Source organism: Canis lupus, chromosome X (assembly GCF_048164855.1).
Source record: "Canis lupus baileyi chromosome X, mCanLup2.hap1, whole genome shotgun sequence".
In the NCBI taxonomy this organism is placed as follows: domain Eukaryota; kingdom Metazoa; phylum Chordata; class Mammalia; order Carnivora; family Canidae; genus Canis; species Canis lupus.
This window is the reverse complement of record NC_132876.1, coordinates 70,051,930-70,073,463: the sequence shown is the minus strand read 5'-3', so window position 1 is coordinate 70,073,463 and position 21,534 is coordinate 70,051,930. Positions and strand designations below refer to the sequence as shown.

Sequence of the window (21,534 nt, the reverse complement as noted above, 5' to 3'; positions counted from 1 at the left end):
ACTGGACGTTCATGTGTGTTCATTCATCTGTAGCACTGATTGAGCACCTAACGCGTGCAGAACACCCTGCCTCCTGCCAGGGCTGAGCCGGGTGGAGGGCAGGAGAGCTACCCAAGACAGAAAGGTGTGGTTCCTGCCCACACAGAGTGAAGGACTGGTGTGCTATTCAAAAGCGATTTGCTTTGCCCCCTGAGCCCCACCGAGTAGGGGAAGCGCAGCGTATAAGCCCATCATCACCTTGCCTTCCTGTTGAGCAATGAACACCCCCTCAGGTGGCACTGGCACCGCCCCCCATACACACACAGTGTGCTGTGCTGTGCCAGGAGACAGCTCAGCTGAGTCTGAGCTGGTCCTGTCTGTTGGTTGCAGGGAAGGGCCCCACCCTCTGCTTCCCCTCCCCCCATCCCTTCTTGTTGCCTCTCACCCAGGTATACTATATCAACTTCACTGACTTTGCCAGCTATGAGGTGGTGGTGGATGAGAAGCCCTTCCTGCAGTGTACCCGCAGCATTGAGACCGGCAAGACCAACTACAATACTTGTTATACTGCAGGCGTCTGCCTCCTCAAAGCCCGGCAGAAGATTGCGGTGAAGATGGTGCACGCCGACATCTCTATCAATATGAGCAAGCACACCACCTTCTTTGGGGCCATCAGGCTGGGTGAGGCCCCAGCATCCTAGACTCCCTCCTGTTTTCTGCCCCTGCCCATGCCCATGTCCCAGGTTTGGGAGCCAGGACTCCCAGAACCTCACAGTGCTGCTGTGGAGTGAGGTATGTGGGTGTTGCAGCCACAGAGATCAATACCCCAGTGCTATTTATTCCCCAGTGACTCCAGGATGACAAGGCCTGCTTAACTTTTCAGAATGACCTTGGATTAACAGGATGGTTGACGGGGCCCCAGGGTTTGCAGGAAGCAGGACCCTCTTCCTCTGCTCCATGTCAACTGGATTATGGCATGACTCTTCAACCTTCAGGTCCCTGTGGTCAGAATTACAGTTTCTTGCACTAAAATGGGGTTCCAGGGCAGCAGGCAAGAGAAAGCAAAGGTGTACTCCAGACTGTGGGGGCAAGCCTCTGATCCTAAGGGGCTGTTGTTCCTCTCTTGGGTAGGGCTGGGGTCAAGAGTTGGGGGGAAGGAGAGTGTTGAAGCCAAAGCAGAGGGGCAGGGAGGGGAAAGGCAGCCACTTGCGGCAGAGACCTAGGGAGAAACCGACCAAGCAGGCATTCTGGGAAGTGGAAGCCTTGCTGATCCACGAGGTGGCCCTGCTGGAGGGTCAGAGGGTCGGAGAGCTCTTCCTACTCAGGCTGAGAGCCACTTGGCAGCTTGCCGGGCTTTGGGGACAAGGAGGTTTGCTCTTCTCCAAGCAGTTGCAGGGAATGGCCACAAACCCTCCTGCACAAGAACCTGAGGGCAAATTTGGGGCCACACGTCTTTCACTTTGTTTACAGCCACGTTCCATGCTCAGAAAAATCTCTGGGTCCCCTCCTGATCGCCCCCTTTCCCAGCCTGACCAGAATTCCTGTCTTCTTTCTCCACAGAGCCTACCTCTGTCTAAGACAGGTGCCTCACCTGGGACTTGTGCTTATGTGAGTCTGGGATACTCTTTCAATGACCTGGGCACAACGAGACTTTTCTGTTTATTAAGCAATGCAAATATTCATCTAGTCAACTTGTGTCTGGGGACAAAGTGTTGGACTGGATGACCTCTGGGAGTCCCTTCAAATTCGAATATCTAGGCAGCTTCTATGATAACCTAAGAAAATTCACAACCCCTAGCCTGCTCCTCCTAGGCATCAGCAAGGCAGAACTTTTCTGCCTGACCTCAAAAGGGCAAGAAGTGAGATAGGACAGTGGGGTTTTGTTTTGTTTTGTTTTTTGTTTTTTTGTTTTGTTTTGTTTTGTTTTTTTTGTTTTGTTTTTTGAGTTTGCTGTGACCCAGTGGCCATTAGCCTAGTCCCTACCCAAAAGGACAGCAGCTGATGCCCTACTGACCCACCTTGCTTCACTCTGGCTTCAGAAAGCCACAGCAGAGTCACCAAAGATTCCAGTGCTGGTGGTCTGATTCTAGGCTCAAGAGAAGCCAGCATCTAGGCATTGGGCAAGGCTCTGCCCTGTAGTCAGATCCAAAGACACCTCCCCACCCCCTGACCCCAGCTTCCCCACTGGATCATATAATGGGACCACTCAAGGGCCTTATCTCTAACTGCCTGGGGCCAGCCTGGTTTCTGGATGACGGGTCTAGCCCAAAGCTGGGACAGGCCAATCTTGTACAGTGTGCTACTTTAGCTCCCAAAACAAGTTACCTTTGAGGGGATGGGCAAAAGCCCCTTCAGGCAGCTAAAATCCACCAAGAACAGGTACTCATTTCTCCACTGTGCCTTCCCTTTCCAAACAATTGTAATGCTCAGCCCTTCACAGGTCAGGGCCCAAGGTGGTGGGCTATGCCTCCATTGCCTGGTTGCTAATGACAACCTTGCAAACCAATTTGGGGTGGACTTTTGGCATGTGTCTGGCCCAGGCTCCTGTAAAGTGCCTTAGGCAGTCCTCAGTTGTAGCAAAAACGGAAGGGAACCTCTCCTTCATATTTGGAAAGTACTTTCTCTCTCATTATCTCCTTTGATAATATGATGAATCCCATTGTTTAGACAAGGCTCTCAGAGGTGAAGTGCTTTGACCAGGATCTTAACCAGTTTAAGCCTCAGACCTGGCAGGTCTAACTCCAAAGCTATGCCATTATGCTGCAGCATTGAGTTGAATTTGTGGTCTAGAGAGAACCAATAAAAATGGGAATAAGGACCCAAAATTCTTCAGTGTCCCAGAGAGAAATGCAGAAATGCTCATTTTCATTTCTTGATGTTCTTTTGGCTGCCAGGGGCTTTGTGGCAAAAGAGTAGGACATTTCTTTGGGAAACACCCATAAGCCTTAGAGCTCTTTTGGTCAGAGGAATTGTCTTGGTACCATGTCTAAGCAGCAGGCCTCCAGTACCCACCGAACTGTACCCCTTATGGTCTTCCACCCACCCAATGAATGACCCAACCACCCATCGTGTACGGAAACCCCTGCCACAGGCAAAGTTGTCCACTGGTTCCCCTACAGACAGGTTATGGGAGCTAGTCCACTTCCCACAGCTACTAAGGGACTCCTTAGCCCTTTCTCTCCATACCACAAAGAGCTTTGTACCCCCAGGATATCTCCTAATGGAGGAAAGACCTGAGAGAGGACTGGCTCTAAAGCCAAATGTGTGTGAGGAGAGGGAAGGAAAAGGCTTCTTAATTGTACCCCTAAGGAACAGTCTGACACCCACCCTGTTGTCCAGGCATGGAGGGGATCATAGTGGGAATAGAATTTGCACAGGGAAAAAAAAGAATTTGCACAGGACCCTTTAGCCATTATGAATCCTCAAAAGGAACTAGAGGGGGGGAAGGTGATGAAGGAAGCAATAGACAGCTGGGGAGCCCTGTTGCAGTGAAGTCATTGACAAAGTGATGAAGCAATTTACTAGTAAGAGGATGTGGAAATAGATTTACAGTCTGGAATTGCGCTGACCTGAGTTCACCAGAGGGCCAAGGCTAGCATAGAGAATGGGGATGAGGACATTTGTGAGCAAGCAGATGGCAGAGGTTTGAAGGAGAATTGCATGGCGGAGGCCTTTGCCAGCTGCTTGGGCTTCGGCAGCCAAAGCTGGCATAAAAGGCAGCCATTGGGGGCTGCTTGGCCACTGGTTTCTTGGGAAATGTAGTCTTTGCCTTCTGTTCCCCTGCATCCATCCTGAGCCAAATTTCTTTTGCTAAGCAGGAAAGGGCCAGGAACAAAGACTTTGATCCATGTGTGAGTATGTGTGTTTTATGTAACTTCCAGTGGATGCAGATAGATTTCAGAGAAATTTAGAGCGAGAACCAGAGGCCCAGAGATGGAAGGCGACCTGTCCAAAGTGAACAAGCTGTGACCTACAGACTCAAAGGAGTGAGGGGGTGGAGCAGTCTCTGTCCCACGGGGACCCCTCCTTTCTTCTGCCCAGAGACTCAAGGCTAGAAGCACTCCCTTTCAGGAGCCTGGCAGGGCAGGGAAAAGGGCAGCTGCAGCTGCCACCAGAACTCTTATCCCCGAGACATTCTCCCTGCTCCGGTCTCTGGACTGGAAGGCTCTGGGCTGGCCCAATACCAGGAAGTTCTGAGGCTCCCATGGCATTGCCTCAGCCTCCCTTCCCTGCCCAGAGGCTCCCCTAGGCCATGTGAGCACAAAGAAGGAACCTATCGTTTCTTTTCATTCCTGTCAGGGCTTTCTCCAAAAGGACTTGGGGTATGTCATTTCTTGATCCAAAATACTTCCACCTGGGGTGAGGGGGTGAGCTTTGTGGTAAGAATGGCCTGGAGTAGGCCCAGTGCTGCTTTGGGGGGGGGGTTCTTAATCCAGTGTGAGATACTATGTATATAAACTATATATAATGTATATAAACTGGGATGTAAGTTTGTGTAAATTAATGGTTTGTTCTTTGCAAATAAAGCTTTTTCCCCCCTTGTTCTTGAAATGGACTTAAATATGCCCTATATGGCAGGTGCTTCTTTGCAAGCATTGCCACACATGAGCTAGGGTAAGGACCAAGGCACCTACTTCAGAGAGCACAACTGAAGGAAGGAGGTCTGAAGATCCTGTCAGAACATATTACATCCTCTCTGTGTCCCAGACCACACACACCCCCATCCCCATACCTTAGGTCTTTTCCTGTAACTGCCTGTCCAGTAAGCTCTAGAGGTCCGCAAAAAAGAATCATTGTCCTGAGCCAGAGACATAGCATGGAAGTACCCTCAGCCTGATACTGTGGCATCATCTGTAACAGACATTCCAGGCCTGAGCCCAGAACAGCTTGGGGAGACCCAGCCTCCAGCTCCCCATGATGTATCCTTCCACTTTGCAGATGAGGAGACAGTGCTCAAGGAGTTCGAGTTAGCTAACCCAAGGTCACCCAACTATAGAAAGGTTACTTGAACATTCAAAGGGCTGTTGACAAGATATTATGCTGTAAGCTTTCTTTTAAACACAGAGATGCCATGAAATTTAGGGCAGAGGTTGCTCAAGGATAGGAAATGGGCAAAATTATCAGAGGAGAATAATTGTAGGGTAGCTGTCCAACTTACAAAGGTCAATCACATTCAGTACAATCAATCTTCCCGGTAGCCTCTGAGGTAAGCAGGGGAGGAATCCTTGGTCCTGTTTTATAGGGGAGGAAGCTCAGGCTAAGAGATGACAGATTGCTCCATGTCACAGGGCTTGAAGCCCCAAGAGCCTGAGCCCCAAGTGTGCTGGATCTCAAGGCACCCAGTCCTACGGGAGCCTTGATGCCAAAAGATGGGGCTGCTTGAGAGTAGAGAAGCAGAGCCATGAACACGGATTCTGGGCCCTTAAAACATGAGCTGTACCACAAGCAGTATCCAAAGAGAAGCTTTTTATTCTGTCCATTGTTTTCCTCAGCACTGCTGCTGAGTGATCATAGGTGAGGGAGACTTCAGGATACCTCTCGCCTAGGGCTTTCCCTGCCTTTTGGGTCTACTTCTCTTGCAGCCCCAAGGTAAAAGCAGAGAAGAGCTGGAAGCAGGAGAGAGATGAAGGAAGAAGAGGGGTCTAGAGAATAGCCAAATGGACAGCCAGCCCTCCTCATACTGAGGACTGGCCAAATCAGGAGCAGGAGGCTCAGAGGTGACTTTTGTCCTCCCATTTCACAGGTTCTGTGCCTTCCAGCCAGGCTGCTGAGAAGCTGCTGGCGATGTCTGTCAAACTATCACCAGTTCCTGGGTCTCCGAGATGCCAAACTTGGCCTTATGCTGGTCATACAGTTTGCGTAGGGCATCGATATAGAGCACGTGGTATTTAGCCACAGTCTCCTGGCTCGGGTTCTCAATCTTGGGCAATGGTAGAGGCTTCCCAACTGCCAGAGGAGACAGAGAGGGAAAAGGGAAAAGCATCAGAACAGCTCACTTCCTGGACTAGGCCTCAGCCCTCAAGCCCAGATTTTCCCCATCCTTCCCCTCACCATGCCCCTCATCCTAGCCAGCCTCTCCGCCTCTGGACACAGCCAGAGCCAAGGTGCAGCCTCAGAACTGGATCCTGTATCCTAGACATGGCTGCCAGTGGAAGGGCTCACTCACCAACAGTGGTTACAGGACGAGCATAGGGCAGTAAGCCCCAGGAGTTCTCCGTGAAGCCACGCCCATAGAAAGCACAAGGGTAGATGTGTACCATACGCTGCACCCACTTCTGGAAGCAATTCACCAAGCCCCCTGGAGTGAAAATGTGCTGATTGTAGAGGTCTGTCTCCCCAAAAGCATAGGCAGGAATTAGAGGCACTCTGCAGAGGAAAGACATATCCTTTGATAGCCACTCTGACTACCAGCAGTCCCTGGGTGGGTCTTCCCATAGGCTTCTCAGCCCATGACTTAGCTGGGCCTAGGTCCAGATGAAGTTGAGGACCCTGTTGTCTACCCCAGGCTGCTTGTGGGGGTGAAGTAGCAACAAGCGAAAGGAAGAGAGTCCCAGACCCTCCTGTGAACCCACGGGTCTAAAACACTAGAAGAGAAGACCCAAGGGCCATTTCATTTCACTTTCTCCCCTTTAACCCACACAGTAATTTTGGTTCTCCCTGACATGAGCTTGCAGCCAGTCACCTTTGATGGAGGGACCAGCCCAGATGAGAGGCTAGCATGAGGGAGAAGAGCTGAGGGCTAGCCCTCTAGCCCTGTCTCATAAGCAGAAATGCCTCTAGGACCCCATCCAGGCTTTCCTCCAACACAAAAGCAGCTTTCTACCCCCCAATTCTAGATATCCTTTCCTCAAAACCCCTTACTCCTTATGTGATGGGCTTTTGGAACCCCTCTCCCCATTCTGGACCAGAGCTCTCCTTACCCATGCTGAAGGGCCATGCGTACAAAGCCAGTCCGATTCTTCAAGACCAGGGTGGTAGAGCCTGGCAGGCTGTATCTGCATTCAGCCAGGCCACCAACCACCACAATCAGCATGTTGCCTGTGCCTTTATGTGTGAGCAGAAAGTCCATGGAGGCTCGGCTCACAGAGCAGGCCCCTGGTGGGCAGAAAACACCAAAAGCTCATTGGCCATTACCCAAGCCTCTTAACTTTCCTCCCTATCTCTTCAAAGGATGGGAGAGCCTCATGTCAGGCAGGTGAGCCTAAGGTAGCCTTTTAAGACCAGAAAGGACCACCAAGTTGGCCTTGCTCTCACCCATTCCCCCAACACTTTTCCCTCAGGGAGCCATGTTTCCTTTGTCCTCATGTCCTAGGAGCTAACTCACCTGAAGACATGACATACTCTCTGAGCAACGGCACCCAGAAAAAAGCTCCCAGTGTGAGAATATAAGGGGTGATACCAGGAAAGATCTTGGAGAAGCCTGAGGTGTCCGTGGCAAAGTGGCCAAAGCATGAGTGGGACAAGAGCCCATGAGGGTGGCACGCAAGGATGTAGTTGTGGCTGGGGGAGATATCATGAGTCTTCAAAAGCTGTGGAGGAGAGTGGAGTCAGAAGGGGGATAGCCAAGGAAGAGTACTCCTCTTCTGGCCAGAGACCTGGAAGGGAAAGGGCTGCCATGTCCAGCTATGTGGATTGGGTAACACACAGCTCCAGGGGGCATCAGTCACATGGGTCTCAATGGAAATGATGTCCCCAACCTCCACCCTGGCCCAACTGCTGGCATTGGAGTTGGAGTTGGGGCTGGGCCCGGGACCCAAGTGGGGACCTAGGGCTACTTACCTTGAGGGGAAAGTAATCACAATACTGTTTCCACAGGCACCAATTCCTCACACAGGCAAGCCGGCGGCCACCTGAATACAGAGCCAACATAGCCAGGTTTTGCCCACCCCCGTTGTCTTCTTCAGACCCCCTTTGGGCCAGCCACAAGGTGGCTCCTCACCCCCTGCTGTCTCCTGGCCTTGTAACTGGCAACCAGGATGAGCTATGTCACATCAGGGCCAATTTAGGATGGGCCTAGCTTTCTGCCTTACTAGCTGCTTTTCCCCTAACCCACTCCAGTTCTGATCTGGGCCTTCCTGGCATTTGGAAAAGGCCCCTTCCCTCAGCTTCTCTAACCCAGGGATGAACAGGTTAAAAATCTGCCTGGGAATTGGCCAGAGCCTCTCAGGACTATAAGAAAAGAGCATGTGATGGCTGGCAACCCAGCCTCAGAGGGGCCCTTACCTCGCTCTGGGGTCTTCCAGTCAAAAGCCAGCCAGGTGAGAATGAGCGCAGTGACAGGCCAGTATGGGGTGAACACCACCAGGTAGAGGTTGACAAAGATTACGGTGATTACTGGAGGGAGGCCAGCTCAGAGTTAATGACTTGTGAGCACACTTGCCCTCCCTCTGGGGTCTCTCCACCCCAAGGTTGTACACACTCTCACCCATGCTCACTTAACACTCTCACTTCCTCACCCTAGCACGTGGTATGCATGCCCACATCCCCTACTCCATCTCCTCTCTGTCCTTGGGAACCTGTTTCTGATCTGGAAAGCAAGATGTTTTCCTCTCAAGGTGTGCACCATGCAGCAAGCCCTCTACTCCCCAGGAACTGCTCAAGCACTGCTCTGGGCTGTGTTCAATGGCAAGGAGCCAATGATGGGTCACTCTGATCTGGCTGTTGGAGGTTGGGAGTCCTGGCAAGACAGCCAGGAACAGATTTCCTCCAGCTCACATTTTCCTGTCCAGATCTTCACTGTGAGGCATCAGTGGAGGGAATACCAGAGAGAGTACCCAACTTCCGCCAGGCTGGGAGCACACAAGTTGGCAAATGAGAAACAAAGGATGATGCAAGCTGGGACAGAATAAGGTACTGGGCTGTGTCAAGCCCCAGTAAGAGAGGAGCATTGTAGGGTAGTTAGGATGGACTTAATGGAGATGAGTCCTAGGGAGCCACACTCAGAGTTATTACGGAACTCGGTTTTAGAAGAGCTGTGATTAAGACTGTGTGAGAGAGGAACGCCTAGGTGGCCCAGTGGTTTTTTAAAAAAAAAGACTGTGAGAGAAAGTGGGTAAAAGTAAAGGCTAGAAAAGACAGAACACACTTCTAATTGAGCATGGCAGATGGAAGAAAGTTTTCATCTTGACTCCTTGCCAAGGCCTCATGAAAATTACCATAAGAACATTTTAAGGGGCACCTGGGTGGCTCAGTCGGTTAGGCATCTGCCTTCAACTCAAGTCATGATCCTAGGGTCCAGGGATCGAGCCCAACGTTGGACTCCCTGCTCAGTGAGGAGCCTGTTTCTCCCTCTCCCTATGCTCTTCCCCCTACTCATGCTCATGCTCTTTCTCTTGCTCTCAAATAAATTTTTTTTTTATTTTTTAAAAGACTATTTATTTATCCATGAGAGACACAGAAAGAGAGGAAGAGACATAGGCAGAGAAAGAAATAGGCTCCCTGCGGGGAGCCTGATGCAGGACTTGATCCCAGGACCCTGGGATCACGACCTGAGCCAAAGGCAGGTGCTCAACCACGGGGCCACCTAGGCGTTCCTCTCTCACACAGCCACCCAGGTGCCCCAATAAAATCTTTTTTAAAAAATAACATATTAAAATCTATAGCTCTTCAATGAAAAAAAGAATTAGAGAGATACCAACAGTGGACAAGAGATACCAACAAAATGTTTGCATGCTGGAAAGCAGATGAAGGAGGGAGTAACTGGCTTTGAACAGAGAAAACAAACCTGGTTACCCACCAGGGGAATGGCTACAAGAGCAAGCCTGCTTGTGCTGGAGAATCTAGGAAAGACTCGGAATCTGGAGCCACCAGGTGTGACAAGAAGCAGTGTGAGGCACGGGGCTTGATTGAAAGTCTATCAAAGAGGCAGTCAGAGCTCCAGGTGCACCCCCTTCCCCTATACAGCTGGACAATGGGAGGACCACTCTCTGAAAAAAAACTGAACCAAAGAGACTAGACTCAGATGCTTACACAAGGGACAGCTAAGGCACTCTACATGGCAGCCAAATTATTAATCAAGCATGAAAGTAGGATAAAGACAACCTCAGACATCCAGTCTCAGATGGTTTGTCTCCCGTGTTGCTTTTTCAGGAAACTCCTGGAGGGTGTGCCCCATCAGGATAAGGAAGTAAACCAAGACAGAGGAAGGTATGGGATGGGGGGAGAGGAGCCAATGAAGGAAGGAAGTAACCAGGGCAAGCACTATGGTGAAGCAAGCAAGGTGCCTATGGGACAACATTTAAGAAAACACTCTCAGGGTCAAGCAAGTACTAACCCAACACTTGCACAACCTGGAGAGTGAACAGCTTCTTAAATTGTGCACCTGTGGTGCTTCAAGGGCCCCAGAGGTGAGAGCTGTAAGAAGACCTAATTGTGTAACAGGAGGATGCCAGGCTCTAGTAGTGATGTCCTCCAGAAAATAGTGCAGGAGGGGAGAGGACCTATAGGTTCCTAATACCTATAGGTATTATAGGTATTAGGAGAGATTAATATGTCTGTGGATAGTTTGCAGATGAATTGGTGTAGCTAAGAGACATCCGATAGATAAAACAATTTTAAAATGAGGCGACCATGAGTTCCAGGGAAAACAAAAGGCTGTACCAGCAAGGAAATACGCTCTCAGTACACAAAATGGCTCCACTATGGATATTCCTAGTCACAGTCAAGCATTTAATCCCAACCTGTGCTATAACCATCTTGAAATGATGGAGGAAGAGGAAAGATCTAGCAATAGTGTATAGAGTCAAAATCTCATCTTCTGTATTAGCAAGTCAGTGATGACATCTAAAGCTGTTAAATCAGAAATACTATAGTAATCTTTAGAAATGTTAAGTAGTGGGATCCCTGGGTGGCGCAGCGGTTTGGCGCCTGCCTTTGGCCCGGGGCGCAATCCTGGAGACCCGGGATCAAGTCCCACGTGGGGCTCCCGGTGCATGGAGCCTGCTTCTCTCTCTGCCTCTCTCTCTCTCTTTCACTGTGTGCCTATCATAAATAAATTAAATTAAAAAAATTTTAAAAAAAAGAAATGTTAAGTAGTAAAATGTAGACACAGGATATCAACACCAGAGGAAAGAGCTAACAATGTTGAATGTGGCTGCTTCTATGGAAGAGATCTAAGCCAGCAGTTTTAGGATTTTGATATGCTCCTTATAAGACTATTCAAGGGGCGGGGGGCAGGGCAAGATGGAGGAGTAGGGTCCCCAGGTCACCTGTCCCCACCAACTTACCTAGATAACTTTCAAATCACCCTGAAAACCTATGAATTCGACCTGAGATTTAAAGAGAGAACAGCTGGAATGCTACAGAGAGAAGAGTTTTTGCTTCTATCAAGGTAGGAAGGAGGAAAAAAAATAAAAAAGAATAAAGTCGGGGAGGGGCCCCCATGGGGTGCCAGGCTAGAGCCGAGCCCGAGAGCCTCCCGGAGGGGAAAGCCCACCCTCCAAAAGCGGGAACTTTAAAAATCCGCACGGGCTTCTTCCTGGAGGGAAGGTGCTTAGCTGGGAACTCGGGCAGGATCCCAAGAGGGGCAGTGGAGCCTCCAGTCTCCTGGGGTCACTAACAGAGGAAGTGCGCCCGGGAGAGAGCGAGGTAAAGGGCTGGAGCGCGCGCCCGGGGGGGGCCTCGGGAGCAGCTCAGGCGGCGGCTGCGGGCAGAGGGGGCTGATACCTGCTGCCTTGGGGAGCCGTGCACCGGGAGCGCGATTCCAGCAGCACTGGCCAGGAGCCCAGGACTCTGAGTGGACACAGCCCAGGATCCTGTGCTCCCCCGGGCCAGGTGGAGGCACGGAGGGCACAGGACAGCGAGGACGCTCCTGGCACCAGGCACCCCAAGCTGTGCAGATCAGTGCCCCCCACCCTGGGAGCATCAAGTCCAGTGCAGACTGGGAGACTGCAGTAGTTAGTTAGGGAGCTGACTCCAGGGCTGGAGAGCTGGCCACCGCCACTGTGGTTGTTCCTCCTTGTATCACCCTGTGCCTGGGAGGGGCGGGGCCGCCAGGGAACAGGGGCCTCACCGGGTAAACAGCTCCCACTGAGCCCTGCACCTGGCAGGGGGCGGGGCAGCTCAGGTGCACACACCTGAGAATCGGCACAGCAGGCTCCTCCCCCAGAAGACCAGCTGGAAGGACAGTGGAAGAGCAAGTTCTTGGCAGAGCAGCGCTGGAAAGCCACGGGGGAAGTCGAGGGATTTACAGTATATAGAACCAGAGAATACCCCTCCTTGTTTTTCTTTTTCTTTTTTTTTCTCTTCCTTTTTCCATTACAACTCATTTTTAGTCACTCTGCACTGAGCAAAATGACTAGAAAGAAGAACTCACCACAAAAGAAAGAATCAGAAACAGGACTCTCTGCCACAGACTTCCAGAATTTGGATTACAATTCGATGTCAGAAAGCCAATTCAGAAGCACAATTATAAAGCTACTGGTGGCTCTGGAAAAAAGCATAAAGGATTCAAGAGACTACATGACTGCAGAATTTAGATCTAATCAGGCCGAAATTAAAAATCAATTAAATGAGATGCAATCCAAACTGGAGGTGCTAACGACGAGGGTTAATGAGGTAGAAGAAAGAGTGAGTAACATAGAAGACAAGTTGATGGCAAGGAAGGAAGCTGAGGAAAAAAGAGAAAAACAATTAAAAGACCATGAGGAAAGGTTAAGAGAAATAAATCACAGCCTCAGAAGTAAAAATCTACATTTAATTAGGGTTCCAGAGGGCACTGAAAGGGACACAGGACAAGAAAGCATATTTGAACAAATCATAGCTGAGAACTTCCCTAATTTGGGGAGGGAAACAGGCATTCAGATCCAGGAGATAGAGAGGTCCCCACAAAATTAATAAAAACCGTTCAACACCTCGACATTTAATAGTGAAACTTGCACATTCCAAAGATAAACAGAAAATCCTTAAAGCAGCGAGAGACAAGAGATCACTAACTTCTATGGTGAGAAATATTAGATTAACAGTAGACCTCTCCACAGAGACCTGGCAGACCACAAAGGACTGGCAGGATATATTCAGGGTCCTAATGATAGAAACATGTAGCCAAGAATACTTTACCCAGCAAGCTCTCATTCAGAATAGAAGGAGAGATAAAGAGCTTCCAAGATAGGCAGAAACTGAAAAAACATGTTGCCACCAAACCAGCTCTGCAAGAAATATTAAGGGGGACTCTGTAAAAAAAAAAGAGGACACCCAAAGAAATAATCCACAAAAACAGGGACAGAATAGGTATCATAATGACACTAAATTCATATCTTTCAATAGTAACTCTGAACGTGAATGGGCTTAATGATCCCATCAAAAGACACAGGATTTCAGACTGGATAAAAAAACAAGACCCACCTATTTGCTGTCTACAAGAGACTCATTTTAGACCTAAGGACACCTCCAGCCTGAAAATGAAATGGTGGAGAACCATTTACCATTCAAATGGTCCTCAAAAGAAAGCTGGGGTAGCCATCCTCATATCAGATAAAGTTTACCCCAAAGACTGTAGTAAGAGATGAAGAGGGACACTATCATAATTAATGGATCTATCCAACAAGAGGACTTAACAATCATGAATATTTATGCCCTGAATGTGGGAGCTGCCACGTATATCAATCAATTAATAACCAAAGTAAAGACATACTTAGATAATAATACACTGAGACTGGGAGACTACAACACGGCGCTTTTTGCAAATGACTGATATTCTAAGCACAACATTTCCAAAGAAACAAGAGCTTTGATACGTGGACCAGATGGATTTCACAGATATTTATAGAACTTTACATCCAAACGCAACTGAATATACATTCTTCTCAAGTGCACATGGAACTTTCTCCAGAAGAGACCACATATTGGGTCACAAATCAGGTCTCATCTGATACCAAAAGATTGGGATTGCCCCCTGCATATTTTCAGACCATAATGCTTTGAAACTTGAACTCAATCACAAGAAGAAATTTGGAAGAATTTCAAACACGTGGAGGTTAAAGAGCATCCTGCTAAAAGATGGAAGGGTCAACAAGGAAATTAGAGAAGAATTAAAAAGATTCAGGAAACAAATGAGAATGAAGATGCAACCATTCAAAATCTTTGGGATACAGCAAAAGCAGTTCCAAGAGGGAAATGCATCCCAATACAAGCATCCCTCAAAAAAATTGGAAAAAACTTGAATAACCAAGCTAACCTTGCACCTAAAGAACTGGACAAAGAACAGCAAGTAAAACCTACACCAAGCAGAAGAGAGTTAATAAAGATTCGAGCAGAACTGAATGAAATAGAGACCATAAGAACTGTGGAACAGATCAACAAAACCAGGAGTTGGTTCTTTGAAAGAATTAATAAGTTAGATAAACCATTAGCCAGCCTTATTAAAAACAAAAGAGAATAGACTCTAATTAGTAAAATCACGAATGAAAAAGGAGAGATCACAACCAATACCAAGGAAATACAAATGATTTTAAAAACATATTATGAGCAGCTATACGCCAATAAATTAGGCAATCTAGAAGAAATGGATGCATTTCTGGAAAACCACAAACTACCAACACTGGAACAGGAAGAAATAGAAAACCTGAACAGGCCAATAACCAGGGAGGAAATTGAAGCAGTCGTCAAAAACCTCCCAAGACACAAAAGTCCAGGGCCAGATGGCTTCCCGGGGGAATTCTATCAAACGTTTAAAGAAGAAACAATACTTATTCTACTAAAGCTGTTCCAAAAGATAGAAAGGGAAGGAATACTTCCAAACTTCTTCTATGAGGCCAGCATCACCATAATTCCAAAACCAGACAAAGACCCCTCCAAAAAGGAGAATTATAGACCAATATCCCTGATGAACACAGATGCAACAATTCTCAACAAGATACTAGCCAATAGGATCCAACAATACATTAAGAAGATTAATCACCATGACCAAGTGGGATTTATCCCTGGGATGCAAGGCTGGTTCAACACTCGTAAAGCAATCAATGTGATAGATCATATCAACAAGAGAAAAAAACAAGAACCATATGACCCTCTCAATAGATGCAGAGAAAGCATTTGACAAAACACAGCATCCATTCCTGATCAAAACTCTTCAGAGTGTAGGGATAGAGGGAACTTTTCCTCAGCATCTTAAAAGCCATTTGAGAAAAGCCCACAGCCAATATCATTCTCAGTGGGGAAACACTGGGAGCCTTTCCCCTAAGATCAGGACCACTACAGGGATGTCCACTCTCACCACTGCTATTCAACATAGTACTAGAAGTCCTAGCCTCAGCAATCAGGCAACAGAAAGAAATAAGGCATTCAAATTAGCAAAGAAGAAGTCAAACTCTCCCTCTTCGCAGATGGCATGATACTGTCCATAGAAGACCCAAAAGACTCCACCCAAGATTGCTAGAACTCATACAGCAATTCGGCAGTGTGGCAGGATACAAAATCAATGCCCAGAAATCAGTGGCATTTCTAGACTAACAATGAGACTGAAGAAAGAGAAATGAAGGAGTCAATCCCATTTACAATTGCACCCAAAAGCATAAGATACCTAGGAATAAACCTCACTAAAGAGGTAAAGGATCTATACCCTAAAAACTACAGGACACTTCTGAAAGAAATTGAGGAAGACACAGAGAGATGGAAAAATATTCCATGCTCATGGATTGGAAGAATTAATAGTGTGAAAATGTCAATGCTACCCAGGGCAATTTACACGTTTAATGCAATCCCTATCAAAATACCATGGACTTTCTTCAGAGAGTTGGAACAAGTCATCTTAAGATTTGTGTAGAATCAGAAAGAACCCCGAATAGCCAGGGGAATATTGAAAAAGAAAACCAGAGCCGGGGGCATCACAATGCCGGATTTCAGGTTGTACTACAAAGCTGTGGTCAAAGACAGTGTGGTACTGGCACAAAACAGACACATAGATCAGTGGAACAGAATAGAGAACCCAGACACGGGCCCTCAACTCTATGGTCAACTAATATTCGGCCAAAGCAAGAAAGACTATCCCCTGGAAAAAGGACAGTCTCTTCAATAAATGGTGCTGGGAAAATTGGACATCCACATGCAGAAGAATGAAACTAGACCACTCTCTTGCACCATACACAGAGATAAACTCAAAATGGATGAAATATCTAAACATGAGACAAGAATCCATCAAAATCGTAGAGGAGAATACAGGCTTGAACTTGGCCACAGCAACTTCTTGCAAGATACATCCATGAAGGCAAGAGAAACAAAAGCAAAAATGAATTATTGCGACTTAATCAAGATAAAAAGCTTCTGCACAGGGGATCCCTGGGTGGCTCAGCGGTTTAGTCCCTGCTTTCGGCCCAGGGCGTGATCCTGGAGTCCCGGGATCGAGTTCCACATCAGGCTCCCTGCATGGAGCCTGCTTCTCCCTCTGCCTGTGTCTCTGCCTCTCTCTCTCTCACACTCTGTCTCTCGTGAATAAATAAATAAAATCTTTTTTTTAAAAAAGCTTCTGCACTGCAAAAGAAAAAGTCAACAAAACTAAAAGACAAGCTACAGAGTGGGAGAGGATATTTGTAAATAAATCAGATAAATCAGATAAAGGGCTAGTATCCAAGATCTATAAATAACTTATTAAACTCAACAGCAAAGAAACAATTCAAAATGAAATGGGCAAAAGACATGAACAGAAATTTCACCAAAAAAGACATAGACATGGCCAACAAGCACATGAGAAAATGCTCCGCATCGCTGGCCATCAGGGAAATACAAATCAAAACCACAATGAGAGCCCACCTCACACCAGTGAGAATGGGGAAAATTAACAAGACAGGAAAAAACAAATGTTGGAGAGGATGTGGAGAAAGGGGAACCCTCTTGCACTGTTGGTGGGAATGTGAACTGGTGCAGCCACTCTGGAAAACTGTGTAGAGGTTCCTCAAAGAGTTAAAAATAGACCTGCCCTACGACCCTGCAATTGCACTGTTGGGGATTTACCACAAAGATACAGATGCAATGAAACGCCGGGACACCTGCACCCCGATGTTTCTAGCAGCAATGGCCACGATAGCCAAACTGTGGAAGGAGCCTCGGTGTCCAACGAAAGATGAATGGATAAAGAAGATGTGGTCTATGTATACAATGGAATATTACTCAGCTATTAGAAATGACAAACACCCACCATTTGCTTCAACGTGGATAGAACAAGAGGGTATTATGCTGAGTGAAGTTAAGTCAATCGGAGAAGGACAAACATTATATGTTCTCATTCATTTGGGAAATATAAAAAATAGTGAAAGGGAATAAAGGGGAAAGGAGAGAAAAAGAGTGGGAAATATCAGTGAGGGTGACAGAACATGAAGACTCCTAACTCTGGGAAATGAACTAGGGGTGGTAGAAGGGGAGGTGGGCGCGGGGTGGGGGTGACTGGGTGATGGGCACTGAGGAGGGCACTTGATGGGATGAGCACTGGGTGTTATGCTGTATGTTGGCAAATCGAACTCCAATAAAAAATATACAAAAACAAACAAACAAACAAAAAAGACTATTCAAGGGTGCCTGAGTGGCTTATCAGTTACACATCTACTTTTGGCTTGGGTTGTGATCCCATGGTCCTGGGATCAAGCCCTGCATCAGGCTCCCTGCTTGATGCGGAGCCTTCTTCTCCTTTTCCCACTGTCTGCTGCTCCCCTGCTTGTGTGCTTGCTCTCTGTCAAATAAATAAACAAAATTTTTATTTAAAAAAGGACTATTCGACTTTTTCAAGAAATCTAGAGAGGCGTAAGTCTAGGCCAAACGAAACCTCTCTGTTTCCATGAGGCTTTCCTCAACTCAGACAGTGTTGGGGACATCTTGTGAGGTGACATGTCCTCAGGCAGAGCGCCTGGGCAGTGAGATGCATCCTGATCTGCCATTTACCGTGAGTGTGATCTCAGACAAGTCACTGGACTTCTGCCAAGTGGAACTCACACTACCAACATCTGCCTTACCATGAGGGTCTTTTCTCAAGGCCCTTAGGGTCCAAAGACATGATTCCATGCACAGGGTGAAGGGCTTGGAAGGCTCCAAGGGGCCATGTGCCCCATGTGAGCTGGCAAGGGGAGGAGGAGCAGCGGAAACCCCATCTCCTGAAGCGCCAGCCTAGAGCCCTTCTGGCTGCTCTGTACTCCCTGTCTGTACACCCCACAGTCAGACCCTAACAAGAGCTTCCTGAGACTGTTTTCTCCCTGTACTCATGTTCCTTTTGGCCACCCTCCTCCTTCAGCCTCCTCTGCTCCACCTGCCCCTCTGCCAGCTCACACTGGGCCCTAAGCCCTCAGTTTTGCCTCTCCTGTTTCTCTCACTCATATGTCCTCATCACCAAGCCACGTTAATTCTATTCCAATTCTGTAAACTCTCCTTTCCCTCCCTCTTGTCTTCATCCTGATTGCTACCAGTCTGCTCCTAATCACCACATTTCTCACCCAGATGATTGCAACAGCCTCTTCCCGTAACTGATTCTCTATACAGAGCAAGAGTGATCTCTTGAAAATGCAAATCTTTTTAAAAATATTTTATTTATTTGACAGAGACAAAGAGAGCAGGTAAAGGGGCAGAGGGAGGGGGAGAAGCAGACTACCCATTGAGCCGGGAGCCTGACTCGGGGCTCAATCCTAGGACCCCGGGATCATGACCTGAGCCAAAAGCAGACACTTAACTAACTGAGCCACAAAGGCATTCCTTAAAAATACAAATCTGATGCTGTTGCCCTGTCCCAAACCCTATCATGGCTCCACATGGCCCTCAGGAAAAAAATCCAAACTCTTTTCTTACTTTACAGTGCCCTGCACAATGGTCCCCAGACTGCTTCTCCAACATCCTCTTTCTTGTCTCCCATCCATTTACTTGTTATGTATTGAGCACCAATTCTGTGCCTCTCACTCCTCATCCTATTTAACTACTGGCAGCTCCTTGAATGCTTTATGATCTCCCTCATCCTACCCTTGTCGCATGCTACCCACTCTCTGCCCCGAACACTCCTCCTTCTTCACCTATTTCCTATGTGCCCTGCAAGAGTCAACTCATTCAAAAGGCAAAAAACAGGCAAAAATCATGAATGGGCAGTTAACAGAAATTTAAAATGTGGCAATTATGAATTAGAGCACACTCTGGCCTAGCATATGCTCCAGGAGCATGTCCAGACCAAACCTCCCAGATCAGCAGTGAATGAGTTGATGCAAGAGGTAGGGAAAAGACCTCATGGCCTGGAATCAGGCCTTCATGGGCTCAACTCCCAGGCCAGCTCCTCTGCTTCCTAAGTTGTGTGATCTCGGACAGACCACTTAGACTACATGCACCTCAGTGTCCGTACAATGGGGGTCATTAGCTCAGAACAGTGTCTGACACACACCCAAAAAAAAGGGTGCAATTAATGTTAGCTAATATTATGAATGTTAGCACTCATTATGTGTGTGTAGCTATTAGTAAATATCATTATGCATAATGATAGCTTCTACCTCATAAGGCTGGCAGGAGGCTATGATGAAAGATGAAATAGTAGATGTGAAAATATCTGATACAAAATACCTAATACATATGAATTCCTTTCTGCTGGCCTCTTTTTAGCTCTTATTGCTAATCATTCCTAGGGTAACATGGCTCTTTTTCAGCACAGAAGGATGCTGGTGCCCACTCCAGGCAGGCCTCTGAGCCTCCCATTCACTGTCCTCTAGCCCACTCCTCCTATTCACTGGCAAGCCCCAGATTCCTAAGGCCTACCTGCATTCTTCCTTCCCAGATATCTGACAAGGTAATTTGGTTCATACCCTTGCCTCCTCTAGTACTCACCTAGATCCCTCTGTCAAAAGAATTTTTTTCCAGTTCTCCCCACCCCCCAAAACACACACACAGGGCTGCTTTGCTTTAGCACCTAGTGGTAGACAGTGGTCAGCCTATATGTAACTTTCACATAGTCTTTGTGGTGTAGACGGTAAGGGGAATTGGTTGAATAAATGGATGAATTGCTCTGGGCAAGAGGCTTTCAGAGGCTCCATCTGGCCCCTCAGATGCTCTGTTCAAGGGCATGAGGTTGTAACTAAGTCCTTTTCCTTGGGTAGCTTCAATGGAACTGCTCCCCACCTTCCCAAAACATACCCTGCATGCCCCCGTGTAGACCCAGGAGGGCTCAGCACACACATCTGCATCAAGGCTCACTTGCACACATGCATATGCACCCCTGCATAGGCACACACCTGTATACACACACATGTCATCATGTACACTCAGAGATTCCAGGAGTACCATGCCTAGGAAAGTCAGGTGAGAGGCAAAAGTGACCAGTCATCCAAATCTGCCTGGAACAACCCAGGTTTTGGCATTCAAAACCCTGTTAAACCCTAAAACTTCTCCGTCCCAGGCATACCAGGGCAGTTGGTCACCCTACAGAAGGCTGAAGACTCACCAATAATAAAGGCACTTAGGGCCCACTGGAACACAGCAAAAACCTCCATGGCAGTCTTAAGGTCCTTCTTGGAAGGCAAAGGCATCATGCTTAGGGTCTCAGGGGCTCCAGGTAAGTGCTGTTCCTTGGCTTCCCAGCTCCTATTGCTTAGGAGCCTTCGAGGGTTCCTCTCTTCATGCTTTCTTCTCCAGCCTCCAGCTAGACTCCACCCCCACCCCACCCCCACCCCTGCACATGACAGCAGGGACACATGTTGCCTCTGCTTGCCCAGCTACTTACAGCTGTCTACCCACTTGCACTTTTACCCACTTAAGCACAGCCTAGGCTGAGATTGTGACACCCCCTGGCACACCTGCGTAGAGAAACACGGATGAATCTCTGGTGTGGGAAGTGAGTGGGGGCGGGCTTGGGGCTGATGTGAGGCCTCCAGAGCCAGGGTAGAAGAGGGGAGAGGCAGGCAGCGAGGTGTGCACCCTACCACCACCAGGTGGCCACCACGTCTGTTTCTGTGTGTATGGTCTCTAAGGGACAATGCACTTGCAGGGGAGGATAGAGGAGGTCATAGGTTGTGTGTAGAAATACCTTTGGTCACTTGCTCAGTCCTAGAGAACTTACTACTCCCCGTGAACAGACATCAGATGTAGGTTTATGAACATAATTTTTGTTGTTGAATGAATAAATAAATCTAAGTATAGATCAAATTATTCTGTGTACATGAAATTCCAGAACAGGCAAAAGCTAATCTATAGTGAAAAAATCAGAGAGCAGTGGTTGCCTCTGCTAGGAAGGGGCGTGGTGAAAATCTGGGGGATGACAATGATGTTCTCTATCTTGATAGAGCTTTGAGTTACGCAGGTCAAAAACTCATTTGTCATAGCTCAGCAAATGTACACTGAACACGCGCATTTCTCTACATTCTACCTAAAAAGCAAAGAGGGGATGCCTGGGTGGCTCAGCAGTTGAGCGCCTGCCTTTGGTCCAGGGCTTGGTCCTGGAGTCCCGGGATCAAGTCCCACGTCGGGCTCCCTGCATGGAGCCTGCTCCTCCCTCTGCCTGTGTCTCTGCCTCTCCCTCTCTGTCTCTCATGAATAAATAAAAAATAAATAAATAAAAATTTAAAAAATTTTAAAAAGCAAATAAATGTTGAATTCTCGTTAATGCTGAAGTAT

General features: G+C 47.7%; 2 protein-coding genes across 6 annotated transcripts in view; one reads left to right on the top strand and one right to left on the bottom strand.

Moving 5' to 3' along the window:
• EDA (ectodysplasin A) overlaps positions 1-4,530 on the top strand; it is a 435,371-nt gene extending 430,841 nt beyond the window's left edge. For 4 of the 5 annotated variants that reach the window (XM_072818360.1, XM_072818359.1, XM_072818356.1 and 1 more), the window contains exon 8: positions 429-4,530. In XM_072818360.1, coding sequence (XP_072674461.1) covers positions 429-680 — 252 coding nt within the window. In that variant the 3' untranslated portion in view covers positions 681-4,530. The remainder of the gene's footprint in view (positions 1-428) is intronic. The other variant, XM_072818357.1, reaches the window with a different exon arrangement.
• An 898-nt stretch (positions 4,531-5,428) lies between these two features.
• Positions 5,429-20,552, bottom strand: AWAT2 (acyl-CoA wax alcohol acyltransferase 2). The gene is made up of 7 exons (XM_072816196.1): positions 20,366-20,552; positions 8,203-8,313; positions 7,759-7,829; positions 7,304-7,508; positions 6,900-7,074; positions 6,146-6,345; positions 5,429-5,925 (listed from the first exon to the last, which is right to left on the bottom strand). The coding sequence occupies exons 1-7, from the start codon at positions 20,451-20,453 to the stop codon at positions 5,771-5,773; spliced, it is 1,005 nt and encodes a 334-aa protein (XP_072672297.1). The 5' UTR covers positions 20,454-20,552; the 3' UTR covers positions 5,429-5,770.
• Between the last annotated feature and the right edge of the window lie 982 nt (positions 20,553-21,534).